The sequence below is a fragment of the Trachinotus anak genome, unplaced genomic scaffold (assembly GCF_046630095.1).
Source record: "Trachinotus anak isolate AG129_WGS33_773 ecotype Australia unplaced genomic scaffold, CSIRO_AGI_Tana_v1 ptg000013l, whole genome shotgun sequence".
Classification (NCBI taxonomy): domain Eukaryota; kingdom Metazoa; phylum Chordata; class Actinopteri; order Carangiformes; family Carangidae; genus Trachinotus; species Trachinotus anak.
This window is the reverse complement of record NW_027273864.1, coordinates 14,986,374-15,009,712: the sequence shown is the minus strand read 5'-3', so window position 1 is coordinate 15,009,712 and position 23,339 is coordinate 14,986,374. Positions and strand designations below refer to the sequence as shown.

Below are 23,339 nucleotides of genomic sequence, written 5' to 3'. Positions count from 1 at the left end.
CATAATGCAGGAATCTAATTGGCTGGACTCTTATCAAACTGCTACTACAGATCTTTTCTTCTGTCTTTCTCCGCTATCTCTCTCCTTCCTTGTCTTTCTTTCTCGCTCTTTCTCCAGCTCTCTTTAATGGTCGTCTTTGTCTATCTCAGACCTCGACTCCAGGTCATTTTGTTAGGCCACAATGGCTTCACAATAAAAAAAAAAAATCTTACCTTTCATCAGCCTCCTCTTCTTCCTTATATAATCTTGTGCATACAGTTATCAGACCACACAGTTTGACAATTTCTCTCTTGTATGTCGTGTCAACTCTTCCGCTTATTTTTTTTACACGTCTGCATGAAGCACTTCAGTCCACTCATCTGTTAGCAGCTGGAATCCAGTGAATCCGAACTCCTTTGTTCACGTTGCTCTTATTGCTTCGTCTCCTCTCAGGTCTATCTGATCAATCTTGCCTCTCATGATTGAGTGTGTTTGATTTGAACAGGAAGTGTAGCTGAGTCAGTGAGTGTCACTGTGAGGCATCGTGACATTTTAATTTGCACTGTCTCAGTTTTATGTGACAATCCAGCTGGCCATCTTTCTGTTTATGACTGTAATAAGGTCAGCTATAAGGATGTGTCCACAGCATGTGTCTGTCAGATTCAAGGTCATGCCTAACTATGTCTAGATGTAAATTAGTGCTTAAATATATCCCAATTATATTTTCAACAGATTAAATACATGTTGTTAGTGCTTAAAATTCAGTTTTCAGACCTTGTAGCTGTTCTCACCAACAGATCAAGTATCAGTGAGCCTCTGGCTTCATGTAGAAATGATGAGCCCATTAGTTCAGTGCCCCGCCATTAGATGAAAAACCACTTTTTATATGTATGTATATATATATATATATATACACATGTAAAATGTGGTTCCAACTACAATATGTCAACAACTTTTGAATTGATACAAATTTTCATGGTCCTTGAATGATGAATTGTAAACACCATGATGTTTCATCTAGTGCTACCATCTGGTTTTTTAATCATCCAAACCTTTATATTAAGACCAAATTAATTACTTTTTTTTTTACATCAGCCTCAGCTGTTCTTGGTGTTTAATGCTAATTAACATGATGGCAGATATTATACCTGCTGAACATCTACATGCTAGCAATATTTTACACTTTTCCAGTGTTTTTTTGAAGTTTTGATATCCATAAGAAGATATATTTGTGGTTTTAAGTACCAAAACCATCTCATTGTAGTTTTACATCTCCTCTTTCAGGCTTTCTCTGGAGCTCTAGTAAAAAAAGGTCGGTGAGCTAATCAGAAGAGAGGCTCTGAGCCTTGTTGTGACATCACAAAGTTACAGAAGTCCCGACGGCTCATTTTAAGGCACAGTTTCTGAATATGGGCTGTGTGCATTTCTCTGTGGACTGAGCACTTTCATAGTATTAATACAGCACCTAAACCTGCTTTATAATCAAAAAAGACATGGAAATTTCAATGTATACAGTATGGGACCTTTAAGTACAGCTTCACAAAATAACTGAATAAATTTTGTTGACCTGAATCTTGGGAGAACTCTTCTTTCTTTCAATTCCAATTACTAGATTCACAAACCTTTTCCCGCACGTTTTGACTTGTCATAGCAGGAAAAACACAGATGTAACTAATCATGTAACTGACTGATCAGTGGATCTGATGCCAGACTAGGCCCCAGGTCTTGACTTTTGTCCAGGTTTACCAGAGGTTCTGCCGGGGTCTTTGATGCTGCACTAAACAGACGGAGCCACAGAGCCCCTCACTGCCAGGCCTGCTGTCAGAGAGGACGCAGGGATGCACTCAATATCCCACACCAAAGAGGGTACAGTAAATGCCAATGCATATTATCACTCAAAATGTGACCACAGACTGTTTACATTCACTACCTTGTTCAAAAATAAATAAATAAAGCCACAGGGAGAAAACTGATCTGAGGCTTTATTGATGTCTGTAGAGAAAATCTCTCTCAAGGGATGAAACCAGGAGGTCACTGTACATTATTGGCTACAAAACAACATCCTTGGATCAGGGATTCAGTTTACAGACTAAAGACAAAAATAAACAAGCATCTTGTGGCTTGGTGGTGGGTTTTTTTCTCCTTCTTATGAATAATTAGAGAAATGCAAACAACCTGGGATGTTTCCACTGTAACTACAATGAGGCTTGACAGAAAACTTTTCAGTGCTCTGACACATCAGAGAAAAATGTCACATTTTTATATCACACCTTAAGCTCAAAGAGCAAGGGGTTTCTTTTTTGCCTTAGCATTTTCGTACTGACATTTAACAACCATAAGGAGGGGACGAAATCTGGATCTTTGTAGAAGAAGGAGTGATATGTTATTCTCCGTAGACTCAGTCACAAGTTGCATTTTAAGTGTCTCACCTGGAAAACCTTGTGCTGTACTGTTGGTACTGCTCCTTAACCCACAGCTGCACAGTTCATGCTCCTTGTCATGGTGTTCCTGCAAGGCGGGAAATATGGGAAATCAGTAAAATAGCTGAGGTGATGAAGTACACAGATGGCATTACAGTATTTAAGATGACTGCAGGCTGAAAATCATGATGATGTGTTTTCTTTTATGTTGCATTTTTCACTTGCTGCATATAAACTGCAGTATTAGAATCAACACCTAAGTGTTGACTGTATGTGTGTTTTAGTGTTTTAGTGTGCACATATCTCATTCTGGGCCTTTCCGTCAACATTATGTCAGTGTGTGTGTTTTTATTTGCTTTCTAGTATTTTGTGCATGTTTAGATATTTCCCTGTATTTTCACTTGGCTGAATGACACAGACATATGGTCTGTGGGTGTTTGGCAGATGCTCCTAATCACTGGCTGGCTTTGCATTTGTGTGTGACTATTTTCACAAGAGATTTAGATCAGTAGCAAGGGCAAGTCCCTGTGTTTTTGTGTTTGTCAAAAAAGGCATGGCTGTAGGCTGTGTGGTGCAGTGAAAGGAAAAAAGTGGCCTATAGAGATAAAAAAAAAAAAAAAAGTGATGGAGAGGGTGGTGGGTGGGTTGAGGGGGCGACAAATGTGCAGAAAAACTGCTAAAATCTTTCAAGAGGGACCATCAGGTGTTTTGTGCAGGGAAGAATCACACAAAATCAGTATGCTCCACTGTCTTTTCATCCCAAAATGTAAGTGCTTACTGTCCCTTAACTCATTCCCATGTTCCACACACACACACACACAAACAAATGAATCTTAAAATTGATGCACAATATTCTGTTTTTAAAGGACATTTTGGGAAATGTGTATATTTTCTTTCTTGTTGTTTCTTGAGTAAGATGAGGAGATAGATACTTCTCTCACACCTGTATGGAAAATATGAAGCTACAGCATAAAGATTTGAAACAGGGAGAAACAGTCTTTCTCTTGCCAAAGATGATTAAATCCTCCTACCGGCGCTGCCAAACCTCACTAATAAACTAATTAGCTCACCAATGTTATATCACTCTTGTTCAATCTGTACAAAAACCAAAGTGTAAAAATGACAAGGTGCAGTTTAATGTTGCTGCTATGTGACGTATAGCCTTGTAGTCTTGAGATTGCAAGGCAACAGTTTCTGCTTCCAGCCAAGAAATCAGCCAGTAAATAACCCCTGTAAACCACAATCTGTTGTTTTTACAGTTTTTGTACAGATAAAAAAAATGAGGTGTAACATGTTAATTAGTGAGCTTTAGATGTGTTGCTAGGCTAATTTTGTGCAGAGCCAGGCTAACTGTTTCCCCTTGTTTTCTTTGTCTTTATGCTGAACTAAGTTAGCCAGCTGCTGTAGCTGTATAATTGGTGGACAGATACAAGAGTGGTATACACACACACACACACACACACACACACACACTATACAAAGGCAAAACTGGAGGAAAAATACTGTCACTTCTAAGTCACAATGCTGTTGACACTGATGCCACACAGGAAAATGCTCAGTCAAGATTGGGATGGAAAATAAACGCTTAGGGGATGGCCGTAAGTGCAAGAGGGTCTCCACTGATTTAATTTAGTTTCAGAGGCATGAAATGTTTCTTGTTCAAGGTTATATAAACAGCAATTAGACACCATCTATTTATTAGCACACTGGGGTCAAACATATAAATTTCAGATGCAGGTGTAACAGGTTCTAGGAGCCAGTTACCAATTCAAAATATGCTCGATATTCAGAAGTTTTCTCATACATCCATTTCATAAAGATAAAACTATAAATCCTTATTAGTAGTTTTTTCTCATGTTAGCACACATTCCACCATGGGAGTTTATAAACAGAGAACAGCTGACGTCAGAGGCCCTGGCTCTCCTCAGAGACCCCAGGTGTTCACACCTTTCATCTAAATCTCCCTATGCACAGTTTATCACACATATTCATCTGCACAGTAATTTAACCCATCAGTGTGAGAACTGCAGTGACAGGGACCTTACATTTATCCAAGGTCATATTTTTAACAGTCATTGACCTTGATCAGTGCACACCACTCTTGTTGACAGAGTGCTCATAGTGCAGCAGATGGAAGGGTGCACTTCACAATGAGATGATGATCGCAGGTGAAATATGGCTTCAAGCCTCATGAATCCGCTCTTTAAGCAGCTCATCCTCCACTGGCGATGAAGTCGCCACATAGAAATTTAGAGTCTGACATGAGCAGGCCAGGCACTCACTCTACAGCCCCCAGCGTGCAGCGAAATATAAACAGAAGCCTCCAAAAGCCTCCTCCACAATGAGGAGAGACTGTTATCAGCTCAAGCCTGAATCCAGTCATTTTCCTTGGAGGGAGATCAGGTGAAGTGTGTGCAATATGTTTTGAGGAAGGGAGACAGAGGGAGACGCAAGTAATAGGAAATCTTGCTGAATTACTACAGAGAAACGTTCACCCTTGAGGAATCTCAGGTCGTCCTTGTGAAAGACTACCCATCACACACAGGCACCCCAGCCCCCCAGCCCCAATCTTCCTCCCGCATCCCTGTCTCCTCCTCCTTCCACCCCCCACTCCCCCCCCACTCCCCACCCCTCTCCCTCCGCTTGCAGATCACCGTATTGGTCGCTGGGATGGAGGGAGTGCGCTCCAGTGAGCGGTTAGCGCATTATCATGCGTTTGGCCGGTCAGTGTGTGGGATGCTGTACAAGCCCGCTGCATAGAGGCGGACAGGTGTAGCCCGCCGTGCTGAGCGAGGAATTAGAAGACAAACGCCAAAACACTATGATATTACCTGATTTGTGAGCGGGCACCAGACACTGCCGCGCTCTGCGTCTTCAGCCGTGGACCCCCTAACCCCCCTCCCCCCGACCCCCCACCCCCTACCCCCTGCCGCTGTAATATTTATAACAAAACGGAGGCAAATTATTCCGGTCACGTTTTTGGCTGACAGCCAGCTGTCCCGGGGAGCGCTGGAGTGAATCGGGGTCCAGTGCTGGAGATAGCGCAGCGCACCGACACCTGCAGTAGGATGTAAAGGGAATTCCCACTCACCAAACTGGTAAGTTCAACACTCAACGACAGCACTTCTCTCAATAATAACTCATTTTATAGTTTCAAGTATAAAATGTCTTCAGTGTCACCAAGATCACAGTATGTACTTAGAGACAATTTGACTTGTAAAGGGTCTTGGTTTTCAAATGAATAGCCTGCATGTCCTCTGCCAAATGAAATAAATGCTGGGCTGTCTTGTGTAGGGACAAGACGGTCCAAACCTGTTTTGATTCGAGGGACAATAACAGATCACACCATTGTCAGAACAGCACTTATCGGGGGGTGGGGGGGGGGGGGGGGGGGGTTGAAAACAGCCTCCGGACTTGCATTTCAGACATGAAGTGACTGATCTGTGGGACAAACGTCTTTCAGCAGTTTATGATCATTCTGGCTTTCTTGTCATGTGTAGTAACAATCAGACGATAGCTGTGGTCCAATAGAGAGAAAAAGAAACCCTACAAACAAGCTGGGCTATATGTTGTTTGGAAATTATAGGCTTCCACACTATAACACTGTTAGGATCAGTTTGCTCCATGGAGCTTGTGGTAATTTTTATCCTCCAAGTCTCCCATTTCCCAGGGATCCTCAGTGGTTGTTGATATGCTTCAGTCACATGGATGCACCATGACTGACATGAAGGTGTCCAGTTTGATGTCATTTATTTGACAAAATTAATCTACAGTGCACATGATGAGTCGCGAACTGTCATAAGGATTTTGCTTTCAAATTATTTATTTGGGCTCCTCTGCATTTATTTGGAAATAATGCATAAATCTGAAATGTGGTGGCGAATTTGAATTGGTGTCTTTGTAAAAAAAAAAAAAAATCATAATGCTTTCTCTTTTTTTTTTTTACCTCCAGTAAGTAGCGGCTTTGCTGGCTACTGCTACCATATATTGCCTCATGCAATCTAGCCCTGGCTCTTCAAATGTGGAACAATGACAAAGATTGTTTTGAACACTGCTCGCTCCTTCATGAGATGTGAAATGGGAACATGTGGTTGGAAGGTAAAACAGTGGTGCTCAGTGTTGGGTTTCCACCTGCTCAACACTGTACAACATTAGTTGAAGTTATGGCTCCAGATGGATTAATTGATCAGTATCATATGAATGATGGGACAGTGCTTTTCATTAAAAATTACAAATCAAATTCTTCGGATCAGGTGCAGCATGTTTTGCTTCCTAACATGATTTTTTTCCCCATCTAATACCTTTAATTATAACGACTTATATTTGCTCACTTTACTTTTGTGTTCCCACTGTGTTCTACTGCAACACTTACTATATTCTTTCACATTACTGTATTCCCACATTCATATATTCGGAATTCTGTAATTCTTTATATTCATTGTTGTGTTATTGCTTAGTGTGGCTATGTAATTTGGAAACAACTGGTTTTCTAAAATATAGGAATGCTGTAATCTAGAGGAAGTAGACTAGTTGGTTTTATTTGTAACCAATTATGGTAAAAACGAAATTAAATGTTTAGAATGCATCTTGAAAAGGGGATATTATTGCAAAGTAATGCAACCCTATTTTACTGTCTCCTCAATCTGATTTTTACTCGACACTTCAGTAAATTATACTCTGGAAATGTGCTCTAACAAGCTACTTAAAAGTACTGACTACCTCATCTTCATATTAAGTGGTCTACATTAGGGCTGTTTGCCTGCAAATGAACTTTTTTGATGAGTGTTAACATGCAGCAGCTTGAAGACAGATTGTTAACACCCACCTCTCTGTGATGTTTTCTGCTTGTGTTTTTTTTTTTTTTTTTTTTTTTTGCACACGTGTCTTTTTCCTTCTCTTTTCCACATAAAATGCCAGCTATGAATTGCAAAGGGACAATTGTTATAATGTATTCGCGTTTCCATTCTCTGTGTGTTTGCTTTGCATATGGGTCGTTGTGTATTTGTGTTGGTGCATGTGTTTATAGAGAACCTTTGATGCTGCTGGTGGGGAAATATTCCACCACACGTGTCACTCTCCAGCGGGATGCTGCAGCATAGTTGAGGGATGCTGTCATATTTTGTTTCAGCACGATGTGCTAAGGAGTACTCTGCCTCTGATCTCACGTGCTGATTGAGAAGTCTTATTTACCTTTTATATAATAGTACCTTAGAGATGGTGGTAGTCATGTTGTTGGTATTACAGGACAACAACAGTGTGGGAAAAGCACATAAGATTGTATGTATGTTCCCAGAAAGCTTCTGTAAGTGTTGGATTTTTAATGGCCTAAAATGGCTTTTTAAATGAATGTGTTAGGTTTACAGTATGCGAAAGATGGCACAGCTGGAAAAAAGTTTGCTTTTCACTGGCAATTAAAATTCTTCAAGCTGTCTATAATTTTTTATTGTAAACAGACGGTATTGTTTACTAGCATAGCAGATGTTTCTTACTGTAGTTACAAGAAACAATATTTACTGCTGTAAAAGCCTCTGGCAACATTACTTTCTTAATTTAGAACAATATTTCAAATGGACTGGCTACATCCTTTTTAATCAGCCTAGTTGACCCAAGCCAGTCATCTCACAAACCTTTGAACATACAAGTGAACACGTCCTTGCATAAAACTATGGTACAAAACAAGAAGCAGCCTCTGAACAAGTATGATAACAGAAAAAAGTCATGATAAACACCAGTAACTGCCTTGTACCCAGACGCATTGATTACTGATGGCTGAGGTTACTCGTCCTTCTTGCCAGCTCACTCATGTTCACCATGTGATATTAAAAGCACACCGCACTTAATTTCCTATCCTAATATAATATGAATACACCATTTCTTGAAGTGTGTGAGTGCATGGAAACAGGGAGGTGAAGGAGATCTCAGTAGAAGGAGCAGGAAACCATGAAGAACAAACAGAGAGAAGAGATGGGTCTATAAATCATAAAAATATCAGATTGGAATGACCACGGTGAAATAGACATCAAGAGGGGGGATACAGATACAACATGGAAGAGAAGACCCATATACAAAGACTCTATAGACTCACCGTGCCCACACATTTGTAGAACAGGAATACAGCTGCGTTCTTGCTTATGTCTTACATGACATATTTACATATGTTTTTAACATAATTAGATGTATATTTTCATGCTGCTCATGCATTTGCTACATTAGCTGACAGACATAAGATCTGAAGTGTGAATTGGGTTTGATTGACAAGTATTTTGCATTTACCTTGCCCCTCTTAATAGTTTAGTTCCATGTGGGAATAGAAAATGAATCCATTACTTTTTCGTTGTGTGTGTGTATATATATATATATATATATATATATATATATATATATATATATATATATATATATATATATATATATATATATATATATATATATATATATATATATATGTTTGTTGTGTGTTACTGTTCCCCTGCCTCAAGTATGACCTCTGTCTGTCATTATGGTGATGTAATACAGATGCCTCTTGGTCAAAGATATCCTGTCTTCAGGAGATAAATGGCTTTAATTGAGTCCTAATTGCCCTCTGGAGTGAAACAGCTTAATCATTTTAAACTGAAGCAGACAACTTCAGTCTCTCTTTTTCTAGGATCCCATCAGTTCCACTTAATCTTTTGCTTATTCCATTGTCTTCAAATCTATTTTTGAAATTCTCTGACCTCCTCCTCTGCTCTCTTCTTCTCATGATATTTTGGTGCAAAGAGATTTCTCTCTCTGCAGGCACTGATCTGCTGAGGCAAAGTTTGATGAAACAAAGAAATACAAGAGTGCACAATTGTCCTGATTACGATTTGGATTTCTTTTTTTTTTTTTTTTTTTTACTCTGCTGGGTTTCAGAATGTTTCACTGGGATGCCTTGTTAATGGTACTCCTTGGACTTTTTGACCAGTAATAGTGCTGCTGAGCAATGCTTGAATATAAGTTCCTTGTTTTATTTGTTTTAGCAAGTTTGTTCGAACACATCTGCAGCACCATAAACATCCCTGCCTATGGTTTTATGCTATTCCACTGATATACAACTCTAATGCACCAAGAATAACAGCAATGCACCAACAAAAGCAGGGAAGAAAAAGACTGCTAGCAAGTAAGTATAACTTTGTATATCAGCTTTGCAAAAGTTTTATTAAGAAATTAATATATGCAACACATTTTGTAGACCTGAAAGATACAAGTAATGTGTTTTGGTAAGAAACACTGATGGTAAAAGTAATCAAAGCATCCAACATCCAATTTCTTATCCAGTCATCCACACATTTAGTCATACAGACTACTGCCGCACCATTGATCAAAGGTTTATGCCTACATTTAATGTGTTTAACCAGGACAAGTGTGGGGATTCTTTGAAATTCTTTTCATTTACACTGACTCTTTTGCATTTTTTTATATTTATGGTGTAGTAACTCTTTAAATTAACATTGAAATGAAAGAGTCAAGTTGGAAAAAACAAATTAATGCACTAGTATAGCTATTCCTACAAAGCCGTGTGGGAGGCTTTACCGTAAAAAAAAAAGTAGTTTATATTAAATGGATACTCCAGCAATATAGAATCACACTCCCATAAATATAGAATAAAATGATAACATCATCTAGGTTATTTTTGCAGACTTTTGATGAGGCGCCCCCCTGAGCCACAGTAGACATGATACAACTGTGTCTCCGCAGTCTGTATAGTCCTTCTTGTAACAGGTAAATTAATCTTCATGTGTTAAATCGACATTGTTCCACTTTAATTAAAAAGAAACAGTGAAAAAGGAAGTAAAGAAACTCCACAATTCTGGGTCAGCATCTTCTTAGTATGTGTACGATTATGTTCAGGGTATCATAGTGCGCAAGCTCACCTGCCTGAAACAAAGGTGGAGGGGGAAGAAGGCCAATGCCAGGTCTGGGCTGAGATGTTCTGGACACAGTGTGGGCAGTTGTCGTGCATGTGCACATCAGCAAGGGTCAAAGCTTTATCTTGCTCAACAGTCGGGACCTAGGCCTGTTATCACACAAACAGCGGCTGGTTCAGTGCTTTGTTACCAGAGCAGCATTAAAGCAACCACAGACCCCACACTGTGACTTGACTATTTATTCACAACACTCCAACACATGGATCGACACATGTTCGTGCAGCACACAAGCTACTTCAGTTTGACGACTACATTCGAACAATCCATTAACTTCCGATGAGAAGCGCTGTTGAAATGGAGAGATGGAGGGAGACATTGCTAATCACAAGCAATCACTTTAGAGCACATAAGGAATGTAGGACTAATTACTGGTATAATAGAAGTATAATGAACGCTGTTATAACTCTCCATTTTATCCTGTTTTATTGTCTTACCATCATTATTACTAATCATAGCTATTCTGTTCAATGGGCCGGTGAACAGCCTTCCAAAGTGCTGATTTACGTAACATTCCCCTCTTGCTATGACTCAGTTTTACTTCATTTCGCCAGCTTTCACACTTGATTTTGATTTCTTCTTGTTTTAAAGAACTGTGATTGCATGGCAGCCTTGATTAGTGCTTAGTGATGGGTTGCGCTTGTAATAGCAAAATTACAGGCTTGGGACGTCATAGCTGGATATAGAATACAGAGGAGTGTCTTTAATGAATGGTGAAGCCAAATGAAATCCATCGAACGTGTTGTCAAGTGGTAATGATGCCTCACACCCTGTGGACCAGAGCTGTCTGGAGATCAAGGCGTTCTTTCTATACAGAACTGTTCCTATGGATTATAGCCTGTGATAATTAACTTGCCTACTATAGCTTCTTTATCGATGTTCTGGTGGCAGCCTGTCAGAATTGTGGGATGTAAAGTGACTGGACATATGAGTTTTTGTTTTACTTACAAGGTCTCTGATGTAATGAAAGCAATCTGTGGGAAGCTACTTGCACAGTTGCATTATGAAGCACTAGAGTAATATTCAGAATCACAGAATAGTCTATCCAGGGAATCTGGGGAGGATTACACAAAGACACTGTACAGTAAAGAGCCATGTGCTGGTTGTAAGATGGATGGTGAAGAGGGGAGGTGAGTCGACACAACTGGGACTGTTCAAAAGAGAGATGGATAGAGGTAGTGAGCAGGGAACAAACATTCCCCTCCAGCGAGCACACGACTCAGCATCCATCTGCACACCCCTAAGCCTCCCCCTCATCCATCACTCCCTCACTGCACCTACCTCCCATTTTCATCTTATCTCCCGTTAGCTCCATTCCTTTCTCCCTAGCTTGTCTCAGACATAAGTGCAGATGGGATTCAGCAGTTTCTTAAGTACACAAGATGTCATTCACCTCGGATAGCAATCCATCTTCTGCCGTATCTGTGGAGAGCATATGGGCAGGGAGCGTGTGCTGAGACGTGGGCTGGCAGTGGGTGGCTGTGTGGGTGGGCGGCAGTTAGAGATACATTGTGAACCACATGGTGTGCTTGTGTGTCTTCGGCAAGCTCGGCAGGAGTTATGATAACCCATTTTAAAATTTTACAGTGTTAAGTGTTGCTTGGCCTTACATAAAGAGTAGCAGTGTTGGTTTTAACACTCCCAGAGTTTCACTCCCACCGGTAATAAACATACAGTATTCAGTTTGTTGCGTGTTCTCAAATTCAAGCTGCATTTCTCCTGAAGATGATCAGGAACACATTAGATAGACTGGGATGTTGTTGCTCTCACTGAGCGGGTTGTGTTGTTGGCCTGTCCAGGCTGGTTTGTTGGGAGCCTGCCAGGGACGCTGCTGCCCAGCTGGTGGCTGCTTGTTGTTCGCGCTGCTGGCTGAATTGAGTGGGAAAATTGAGCCTTTGATCGATTGTCTCACTGCAGACATTAGGAATACCTAAGACAGCCATGAGTCAGCGAGTTGCATGCATCACCATCCTCTTTGCTCTCTGTCTTTTTCCTCTTTTTCTCCTTCACTCCCCCCTTCTTTTCTTCCTCTGACTTCCATCCCTTTCTTCCCTAAATGTCAGCTTTTGGTGTTGGTCCAATAGAATCAAAGAACAAAGGCAAAGTCTCACCATTTTTACTGACATTTTACAATTTTTCAAGTAAAAAAATCCATCAAAGAAGAAACAGATACCAAATTCTCTATGGATAGTAACCTAAATAAACCATAACACAGTGCAGCTACATTACCATCTTTGTGCATCTGTAGTCAGATACAATGCCTTTGTGTTTTGTTGTTATGTGAACAACCAGAGACTGATTACTCCCACAGCATTTTTTCCAATCTTAGTTTTGGGGAAAAGTGATACACATCTTCTTTAGTTATTGCTGTCCTTATGTAAACAGTACTGATGAGCCCCCTTTCTGAGGTGGACCCAAGCGCAGCACTCATGGAGGAGCTGGATGATTTCCAGCAGCTGAATATAAACAGCAGCAGGTATGCAGATTGAAAATAAGGACTCCAGGCAACAGAACAGACTAACAAGACTAACTTGAAGCAATCCATTGTGGAGCTTCCCCAAACCTGAAGGGAGGTGTGCTCTACCAAACAAGACTTTTCAGATAAACATTAGATGGCCGAGTCAGCAATACTGTTACTGTTAATATTACACCCTCAGAAATAAGAAAACTGAGCACAAAAAGTTTTATAGAGGGCACAAGCAGCGCTTACATTTAAATAATTAGCAAACTAAAGTCTCACGTGTACTGACCACATTGTCACAGTGAGTTGAAAATGGGAGAGTGCCCTCAGGCCTGGTGCAGGATCAGCACTTTCAGCAGCAGCAGGTTGAGACCTCGGTGCACAGCAGCACGATGGACAGCAGTCATGGCACAAAGGGCCAGATTTAATAAACTGTTTCTGCCTCATTTCAGACGTGCCCGGAAACGTGTGTGTATATTATTTATCAGACAGGTGCACTGGCGTGGAAGCACAGTTTCCCTGTCATCTGAGGTGCATCTTGTGTGAAATGAAGTGAATTGTGTCTCTCTTCATTTAAGGGGCGGATCACACACATGACATTTCAGAGTATTTACTAGCTAATGTGACTTGTTAGAGTCAGCTTTGTGCAGAGTCATCCATGGCACTAAAAAGTGGGTGCAAAACAGTTTCTCTGAAGTAAAAGGAAAGCAGAAATAATAATATATAAAAAAACACAATGTGTGACTTAACATGGGGGACAAAGAGTTGTGGCTGTGTCATTAAATTGAAACTTGAATTTGACCTTGGCATCCACTGAGTTGCTGCATCACTATGCTGACTGCACCCTTGGTAAAACTTTTGCAAAATGTGTTTTGCTGCAGTTATCTTGGGAGTCTAGGGGAGACATCACCCGTATCAGTGCCATCTACTTCCTCCACCTGCTTTGGTTTGAGCATCTGGACATTATCTGACATATCCACTCAGTGTGCTGTGATGTGTGTTATTTCACTAATACATATCCAACAAACAGGCCAAGAGAGTGAAATGCTTCACATTGGATGTTGTCTGGGCCAAACAAACTGCCTGCTGTTTGTCTTTGTGTTGGGCAGAAGTAATTTAGCCTCTGGCAGGATACGTGTCAGGGGAAAAAACTAAAAACATGGAGAGCTTAGAGCGTGTGCAAAGTGTATGCAAGGTTGCAAAAGAAGAGAAAAAGTTAGAAAAGAAAGAGAGAAGCTGAAAGTCTTGCACTGACAACAGAATCTGCTCTTGCATTTACCCTCTGATATTGTGAAAATGGACTTGACAACCTGTCATCTCCTACCCAACACCTATAATAACCCTGACAGCTGGGTCTAGGAAGTTGAGCAGTCTAGGATACTGTCAGTTTGTTGTGGTTGTTTTGGAGCAAAGCACAGAATCCACAATAATTGAGACACCAGATTTGATGAAACCATCTGCAAAGCCAAAGTGAAATCTGTGGATATAGTTATTCATTTGATTCTATACTGACCTAACCAGCCACATTATTCAGCTTTCAAATTTTGCTGTGGATTGATGACTGAGGAAGGGGCACATGAGTTTACAAAAACCTATTTAAGGCTGTGACTGAAATTTTGTCTTCACATTAACTACCAAAGCAGAACTGTCAGAAAACTTGCCAGACATTTTAGATTTTAATGTTTGTTTGTTTGGGTCATTTCCTAATATAGCATGTTTTGTTGCCCATGGCTTGAGCTCCCTCTACCCGTTTCCCTTCTGTCTGACTTGTCAATCACAGGATGCAATTTATGGTGCTAAAGTTTCACCTTGTTTCCAGCTATTTTCTCTTGCCACAACTTACTCAGACAACTTGCACCAACTTGTACAGAAATACACATATACACACATATATAGACTTGGGTTGGTTGCAACAGTACAATTATAATTACAACCAAAACATTGCAGCAGACAGCAGTGCACTGACATGGACCTCTCAGTAGCTTGTTTCTGAGTTGCCAGGACCTCAAATTGAGTAAGATCAGTAACCTCAAATGAACCTGAGTTTTTCCCACTGAAACACACTAACACTGGTGATCATTACCCAAAGTTCAGCACCCTGTCTACACATCTTAATTTTCCTCATCCTTCTCTTGCTATAAAAACTAGAATATCTTGACGTTTCCTGCCCGCAGGTCAGAGTCACAGCTGCTCATATAAAGGGCTTCTGACATTTTGTCTTGCCCCCAAACCACATGCTAACACAGACGTTTCCTACTCTTTTGTCTGTGTTTTTTTTTTTTTTTTTTGTGTCTCTTACCAGTTCATCACACAAAATTAAGCATCCATTATCACAGCACTGATTGTGGCTCACTGTTTCTCTTCATCATATTATAGCATAAATGACTGTTGCTGAAAGCTCCTGAGCCTGCTCATTTCACCAGTACACAATCATCACCTGCTAATTATTGGTAGGACTGTGAAACAGATGATGACCTAATATTTGATGAGACTGTTCAAATCAGTGACTGCAAAATAATTCACTCTTGTCAAGAAGAACTGAACATGTGTGTTTAGTTTCACATTATCTGTGAATGATAAAATCCAAAAATGTGAATGAAAATTGAATGTTTTTCAGGAAAGGAGAAATATTACAAATACTGAAGCTGCTTCCAACATTTTAAAAACACTACCTTTGTTCACTAAAGCCAAAAACTTTGTGATACCATGATAAAGTAAATGAAGAACACAATTCTTTAACTGCAGCAGGTGTTAAAGGGAGGGAATAGAACAAATTCACTCACAACTGTTTTATGCAGCGCTTAAATGAGACTACGCGTACCCCTGAAAGGATGAGATAGCAAGTGTGCTTGTGTGCTCCCTCGCCTCAGGTCTGTTAAATTGGCAGATCGATGACGCTTTAAATCAATGTTCCAGCAATACCACAGACCCCATGGAACCCATTAGTGGATTAAGATAGACCACTGTTCCACACTGAGTCCTGTTCTGCCTGCAGGTCCTTTCCACATGACAAATGGGAGGAAAAACTGTGAAATGAAACAAAGGGAAAAGGGCAAACAAGAGGGTGAGAACAAAAGCTGTGGCAGAGGAAAGGTTGACAGTAAAGGCTGGGGTCAAAACTGCCAGTAAGGACATACCTGAAAGGGTCAGGGAGGGAATAGTTTTCTTTCTCACTGTTTACAGAAAAAGGATCTCCTCTTGAATCAACAAGGACTTTATATGATTCCTTCCAGGGCACGGGGGAGCATCCAGCCAGCCATGAATAACATGCTCTACATGCAAAGTGGCCTGTCTCAGCCAGAAAACTGAGAAAGGAACGGGGAGTAGGAAAGGATGTGAGGGATGAGGGAGGAGAAAAGGGGTGTTGAGAGAGGATGCCAGGGGAGCTGGTCTTCCACTGCTAGCATTGTTTATGTGCCACTGTCTGCGGATCATTGATCCATTCGTCTTCATTACGTCTCCCTGTGATAACTATTAACTGCTGCCACCCTCAGTTGGGTGCCTGCTATGTTGACATGCACTACACGGTCTCTTTATCAGCCTACCAATGTCCCTGCCACCTCTCCTCTTGGAGGTAGAAGCTGACAGTTTTATTCTGCTTGTGGAAAAAAGCAGAACAGAATTTAACAGGAGGGTTTTCTATTGCCATTTACTGGATTTTTACATACTACACTGCCTTTTAGCATGTGGTATGTTGCCGCAATCTTAACAGTACAGTATATTTTTGTTATCCTGCAAGCTGCTTCTCTGACCCATATAATGTATGTTGCATAAGGATGAGTCAAACATCCACCCACTCATGAGAAGCATGGCTACATCTTTGAAACAGAATTCAGCATAGTACAAGAACTGTAAGCACAGCCAGGAAATAATCCCCACTGGTTTATTAAAATCTGTAGACTGTTTGGGGATCCTCTGCTGAGTCCCTGCTTGATGCACTCATACCTTGTCACCCAAGAGACATCCTGCTACAATTCCTCTCTTTTCTACTGTTACCATTGCCTATGCAAAACATGTTGTTGTCTAATTGCCTGAGCCCAGTGAGACATCATGGGTCATCAGCAGCAGCTTGAACTGCACCCCATGATTCCTATCGACTGCCAAGATCACTTTCACCTCGCTATGTCAATTCATAGCTTCTCTTCACTTGTGAAATTTGACACGTTTGACTTGTACTTGTTGTACAGGGTTATTTCTGCGTAAATATGAGAGAAGCTGACTGTTAAACTGCTTGGTCTTTCTCTGTCCTCTGTCTGTCTGTCTCTTCCCCTTCCTTCTTTCTATGTGTCTTTTTTTTATAGAATAAACCACAGATCTGACCAACATCCTCACTGCTGTCGCATTTGACCCAGGGGAAAAGGACAGACAGAGCATGGTCTGGTGTGGCGGCCACTGTTGCTATGTGTGAAGGAGTGCTGTGGCGTCAATGGAGACCGAAGGCTATCATGATCTCCTGGAGACCAGCGATGGTCAGGGGGTAGGCCTGCTGGATGGAGGTGGTGAGGTGGGGGTGGAGGAGGGCTGGAGCACGCCCTACCCTCTGGGTTTCCAGGTGTCTTTGACCACTGTGCTGATGCTGGAGCTGGTGTTGGGCTTCAGCAGCAACCTAACTGTGCTTGTGCTCTACTGTGCTCAGTCCAACCTGGTGGACTCAGTCAGCAACCTAGTCACAGTCAACCTCCATGTGCTGGACATACTGGTTTGTGTGCTGTGTCTGCCACTAACTGTGGCTGTGATCCTGCTACCAGCTAATGGTAGCGGGGTTGGCAGCCTGGCCACTCTGTGCTGCTTTCATGAGGCCTGTGTCACGTTCACCAGTGTGGCCACAGCGGTCAATGTACTGGTGATCAGTTTGGACCGATATGACATCTCAGTGCGTCCAGCCAGTCGTCTGCTGACCCCCAGGCGTGCGGCATTGCTCCTGGCAGCAGTGTGGGCTGTGTCTCTGGCTGTCTTCTTCCTGCCCTTCCTGGAGGGGGACTTCTTCGCTTCAAGGGCTGAAGATGGTGAGGATGAGGAGCCAGAAGGGCAGAACAATGACTCTGAGCTCACTACTGGACCAACCCCCATTTTTTCCTCCCTTTCACCGTCTTTGTTACCCTCCACTCACCCCTCCTCCTCTCCCCATCACCTGCCTCCAGTATGGCAGAACAGGACACTGCTGTGTGTTGGAGGGCAGGGGTATTACACAGGCCTGGCTATGTATTACCATTTGTTACTCCAAGTGCCATGCTTCTTCATCGCTGTGGCCGTCATGTTGTTCACCTACTCCAGGATCCTGCAGGCCCTCAACATCCGCATTGGCTCTCACATGATGAGGGGTACACGCACAAAGGACTCCACCTGCACGATACGCTGCAGGAGGCAGAGGAGGAAGGACCTGAGCCTGCCCACAGAGGTGGTGTCCTCCAACCAGAACCAGAACCTCAACCATCCCCCCCTCATCCCGTCTCCCACCCCTACCCCCACATCACCCCCACCGCTCTCATCCATTCCCCAAGGGATGTCTGACAGTGGAGCAACAGTCACTACTGTCAGTACTGCTGCTACCACCCCCGTTGCGACTACACCAGCCACCCCTGCTTCTCCAACCCCAGCTTCAGCTTCAGCCTCAATGCAGACCCATGCCACCTCACAACTGCCTGCCTCCTCTGTGGGTGTCCAGGCCTCGGTGTCAGCCATCATCGCCTTGAGGCGTGCAGTGCGCAGACACAGAGACCGGCGAGAACGTCAACGTCGCGTCCTAAAAATGTCCCTAATCATCATATCCACCTTCATGGGCTGCTGGGCCCCTCTGTCTGCAGTCAATGTTCTGATCCTGTGTCTGGGTCCCAGCGACAGCCTGGTGCGGCTCCGCCTCTGTTTCTTAGCGATGGCTTACGGAACCACTATCTTTCATCCTTTGCTCTATGCTTTCACCAGACAGAAGCTACGCCGTGCCCTCAAAACACGTGTCAAGAAAAGGGTAGTGTCCCTTCTGCAGGTGGACCCAGCTCTCAGCGGGGGCACAGTTATTCATAACTCCTGGGTGGAGGGGGGAGGCCAGAGGAAGAGTCGCAAGCCACGGGTAGAGGCCAGTGATGGCACTGATCGATGTCTCACAGAGGCAGTGAGGGAATGATGCTGGTCTTCGACGTGCACATGTTTATGTGTGTGTGTGTGTGTGTGTGTGTGTGTGTGTGTGTGTGTGTGTGCGTGTGCGTGTGCCTGCATGTGCGTGTGTATGTGTAGATGAATCCTGTGTATATTCATACATGGGTGTGAGAGAAATAAGACCCAGTTTTGTTTACAAAAGTCAGGACAAATCTCAGGACCTCTGGTTCCATGCAGATGTGGAAACAGGTGAGTCCTGAGCTCTAATTAGAGGCAGCTTTCTGCTCTCCTTACACACACCTTCATTAGTTCACTTCCTGACTGACAAGGTGGCCACTGTTTCTCCATGGCAACAAAGGTTAAGCTTTATAACCATGGCTACTGAAAATACTAGTGTGCACCCCATGTGTACGGTAAAGGTTAGATTACAGCAAATGTATACATTATTGCTCCTGCCTGCACCTTCAACATGCATGTGCATGTACATATGCACAGGTAAACACACACACACACACACACAAACACACAAACACATATACACACTTACACACATACAAACAAATTCACACTCATACACTTAATGCACACTGATCTATATTTAGTCATTATCTGTGAAAGCACACAATATCTACCTGCACAGATATTCTCAGTGAGAAAAATATTAGTGGAAGTCTATATTTCTCTTTCTTTCCCTTATTTTTTTCATGCCTTAATTGATTAATTTATTAATATATTCTCATGGTGCTGAATGTCCGGCCGTATGTTTACAACATTGTATCAGAGTGAAAGTGTTTGCATATACTGTATATGGTAGAGCAAATTAACAGCAGGTCAATGCAAGTAAATCAGATTCAAAGTTTACAGGCTCACATGAAACTACCAGGAAACTGCAAAAAAACGGACTGAGATTTCATTTTCAATAGGCACCATATTTTAGAAGAATGTGTGCAAGTAACAGCTAAAAGGCATGACTTTTTTCTTTGAAAATAAACTTCAATGGTCATTATGACGTAGACAAGAGTGTTTGTGTGATTGTTTTTGTATGTTTACATGTGCGCATGCATGTGTGTTTGGCGTGTGTAACAAGCGTGCGTAAATGAATAAACAGGCGTGTGCGTCCATGATTATGTGCAATAAATGATGAGCAAAGCAATGACCCCCAGGATGTGAACAAAAAGAATGTGAACACAGAACTGTTGGTTTTCTATTTCTGCTTTAGATTACAGGGGGGAGAGAGAAGAAAGGGGACTTAATCTTCTGATTAACAGCAGAAGGCCACTGGGGATGATATGAGAACAAACTATGTGGAGCAATTGTAACTATGTGTATATGACAGGCCACTGTAATATTACTGAAATTGTATCACTTCAGTTTTAAAGTGGGAATCAAAGGGCAATATTTTGTGAAAATTTCATTAAAACTGTCACCGTAGTAACTGCAGGTTAATTAGCATCTTAAACCAGAGGAATCCAAACATGGAAAAACAACCACTGACATGGCAGGACGTGTCCTCATGTTAGCTGTTTGTCGCTCTGGAGGGCAGAGTCGCTGCTTTCGGACTACACTTTGAATGACTGCAAAGACAGACACACCTCTGTCAGCATCTGGACTGAGTCCTGGACGTGTTACACTATATCTGTATCTCTCTTTCTCCTCAGGGCTTCATGTCTCATATCCAGACATGCTGGACATAAAACAATAAACCAGTCCTCAATCAGCTGTTGTATTATGGGTGTTGCAGTAGGTAAACATTAATGTCAGTTAGTAGATAGAATACACTTTAAACTTTATATGGGCTCAAGTCTTGGAGAGCTCCTTGGGCTTTGGGTTATCTCTTCTTTCATCCTTACCCCTTTTACACTATTTGTGAGCCAGGCAGAAGACAGTAATTCTTGTGTATTCATGTACATTTTCAGGGATGTAAATATTTAAGTGTCTGTTTTGGGTTTTAGTAAAACTTGGTCACAATCATCTGCCGGACAGAAAATCAGCCATTGTGATAAACTCTGAGTGTGTTGGAGTGAGTTACTGTAAAGAGAAGATCCATGTAAGCGTATTTGTGTTAATACTGTATGTGTGTACACTGTACTGTACATTTATGACCATGTGTATAGAGAAATATTAGTATTGTATAAGATTTATATTATGTGTTATTGTATAGAACAGAACAGAATCTGTATTAAAAAGGTGATCTATCTACGAATTCATCTATCTCTGTTCAGTGTGTTAATTCATATGTTTCATGTTCATTTTTTTTACTTATGAGGAAGTTTAATTCCACAGGAAAAGTCATTGTACAGATGTTATATTTCATACAGATGCATTTTGTCTGCTATAATATTTAAAATAAGAAAATTGAGTGTCTCTAGTTTCAGTTTTAGACAGAATGGAAATGAAAAAGGAAAGAAAATATGATATAAATCATGAAGAAATGGCACCTTGTTTTCTAATTTGATAACCTGGAAGACTCTCTTAAAATGTTATAATTACATAGTTAATTATCCACATCATTTACAGAATAATTGTGCAGGCCAACTTTCAACCACGCAACCTTTTTGTTTTGTGATGTCTCTGAAATTATTAGACCCTTTAATTATTCACAAGGATTGCTGCTTTATAATTTTAAAAGGGAACTGCTTGGATTCATCCTCGTGACTTGGGATGTCTTTTATCACTCATCCTCTGCAATGAGCTGTCCGAATCTGTCTCTGTATTTTGCAGCTGTCCCTTGCTTTCTACATTTCCTGTTTCCACTCCCCATTGCTCTGATCCCTAAATTTAGAAACTCTGTCCCAGATAGTTGAAGTATTTAGTGCTGACTGTAGTGAACCCTCAGTATGCTCGTGTGCCTGTGATGTGGCAACTGTGCTTATCACCAGTACTAATGAAGATGAAACTTGTTAGTCAGGTAAGCATCTGTCGGGGCATCTCAGCCTCTTGATGCTGACACTTCAATTTTTTATTTCTTACCAGAACAAATCTGTCTGTGCATGTGGTGTGTGTGAGTGTTTGTTGCCTTACTGATTTGTGCAGTGAATCAACACTGAAGATTCCTCCATCCTGCTTGATAATCTCATCAGTCCTCTTTCACACCCACGTTCCCTCCCTTGGTCCTCCTTCTTTTTATTCCGCCGGTCTGCATCTCTCTCATCTCTTATCCACACTCACTCCTTCCAGAACAAAGCGAGGAACAGCTGCAGTGACGGTGAGGGAAGGAAAGTCACCTTGGGGGTGACAGAGGAACAAAAACATGAGACAGGGATGGAGAGAGAGAGAGAGAGAGAGAATTAGAGGCAGTGTGGAGGGGAGATTAGGGGGAAAAGAGGGAAGGGAGGCATAGAAGCTGGCACTAATCATCATATGACTAATAAAGGGACAGCACTGCATCACTGCAGAACCCTGTAAAAAAAAAAGAGAAAAACAAATGCTAATGGTAAGTGCAGAATGGTAAGAATAGCAAGCTACGCTGTCTTCAACCACCGATGGCTCAGGAGAGCCTTATATGTTGCTCCTGCCTATCGTACCGTAAAAATATATTCAGATTTGGGTGTCATCCAAAAAACACACAAGTTATAAGTCAGTAGCTAAACAAGTATTTTAAGTCTCTCTCATCTTTTGAGATTTATGGCAAATAATTCAATTCAATTCAATTCTGATGCTGAGATGTTCAATGTCGTATTCACAGAGCACTAAGTGACATGCTGATTTTTTACAGACCCAAATAAGAGAAAAGTAAGTCAATATACATTACATTTATACTGTAAGTTTGTCAAATACATTGCACTTAAGGTAGTTAAACCTATGAGGATAATTGTTTTCCATATGGTATTTAGCCTACAACGAGAATAAATAATGGTATAAAATGTGTTTCGATTATTTACTTTTTGTATTGATGTTTTGATTTTATTTGTGGGAACAAACAACTATTAAGCAATAAAACTTGGTCTCATATAAATCTAACCTCATTGTACCTACACAACAAACTCTCCTTAAATACAGTAAGCAAGCTAAGGGCTGATTGAGATAGAGGCCAGTAATAGTGCGGTGATATCTCAGAGAGACTGTAGAGAGACAACCATCAAAAACACTCACAATGACGCTGAATTTCGGCTTTAAACAAGCCTCAAATGACTTTATTCTAAATCTTTCGTTATTTTCAAAGGACACAGGTCCACAGTGATGGGTTTGACCAAGCAGCGTTTTATGATCACCAGTTGCGCCATCTTGTGTTCAAACGTCAAAACAACTCCAGCTGAACTTGGATCAAATCTAAGACTTGTTGTTCCCTGTTCTTACCTCCTGACCGCGGTGTTACCAGACTTGGATCGGTAGCTAGTTACGGCAGGACTGATGGACGGTCGGCACCATATACTTTACGACTGTATCACAGAAACAACACCATATTAAAGCATTTATATATAAATATTTTCAACCCACGCC

The 23,339-nt window shown here is 41.5% G+C and overlaps 1 protein-coding gene and 1 long non-coding RNA gene across 3 annotated transcripts; one reads left to right on the top strand and one right to left on the bottom strand.

Moving 5' to 3' along the window:
• Positions 1-948: 948 nt before the first annotated feature.
• LOC139631115 (uncharacterized) lies at positions 949-23,337 on the bottom strand. 2 transcript variants are annotated; one of them, XR_011693291.1, is made up of 4 exons: positions 23,196-23,337; positions 21,921-22,123; positions 2,409-2,487; positions 949-1,797 (listed from the first exon to the last, which is right to left on the bottom strand). It is a non-coding gene; the product is annotated as an uncharacterized lncRNA (long non-coding RNA). The 2 variants fall into 2 exon arrangements; XR_011693292.1 differs by lacking the exons at positions 949-1,797; positions 2,409-2,487 and adding an exon at positions 13,780-15,832.
• LOC139631114 (G-protein coupled receptor 22) lies at positions 5,059-21,106 on the top strand. Its single transcript, XM_071495078.1, has 2 exons — positions 5,059-5,497; positions 17,108-21,106. The coding sequence occupies exon 2, from the start codon at positions 17,233-17,235 to the stop codon at positions 18,925-18,927; it is 1,695 nt and encodes a 564-aa protein (XP_071351179.1). The 5' UTR covers positions 5,059-5,497; positions 17,108-17,232; the 3' UTR covers positions 18,928-21,106.
• Positions 23,338-23,339: the final 2 nt, after the last annotated feature.

Bases quoted from the DNA above. Each gene is read 5' to 3' on its own strand.
- LOC139631114 (XM_071495078.1), top strand. From the start codon at position 17,233: ATGGAGACCGAAGGCTATCATGATCTCCTGGAGACCAGCGATGGTCAG.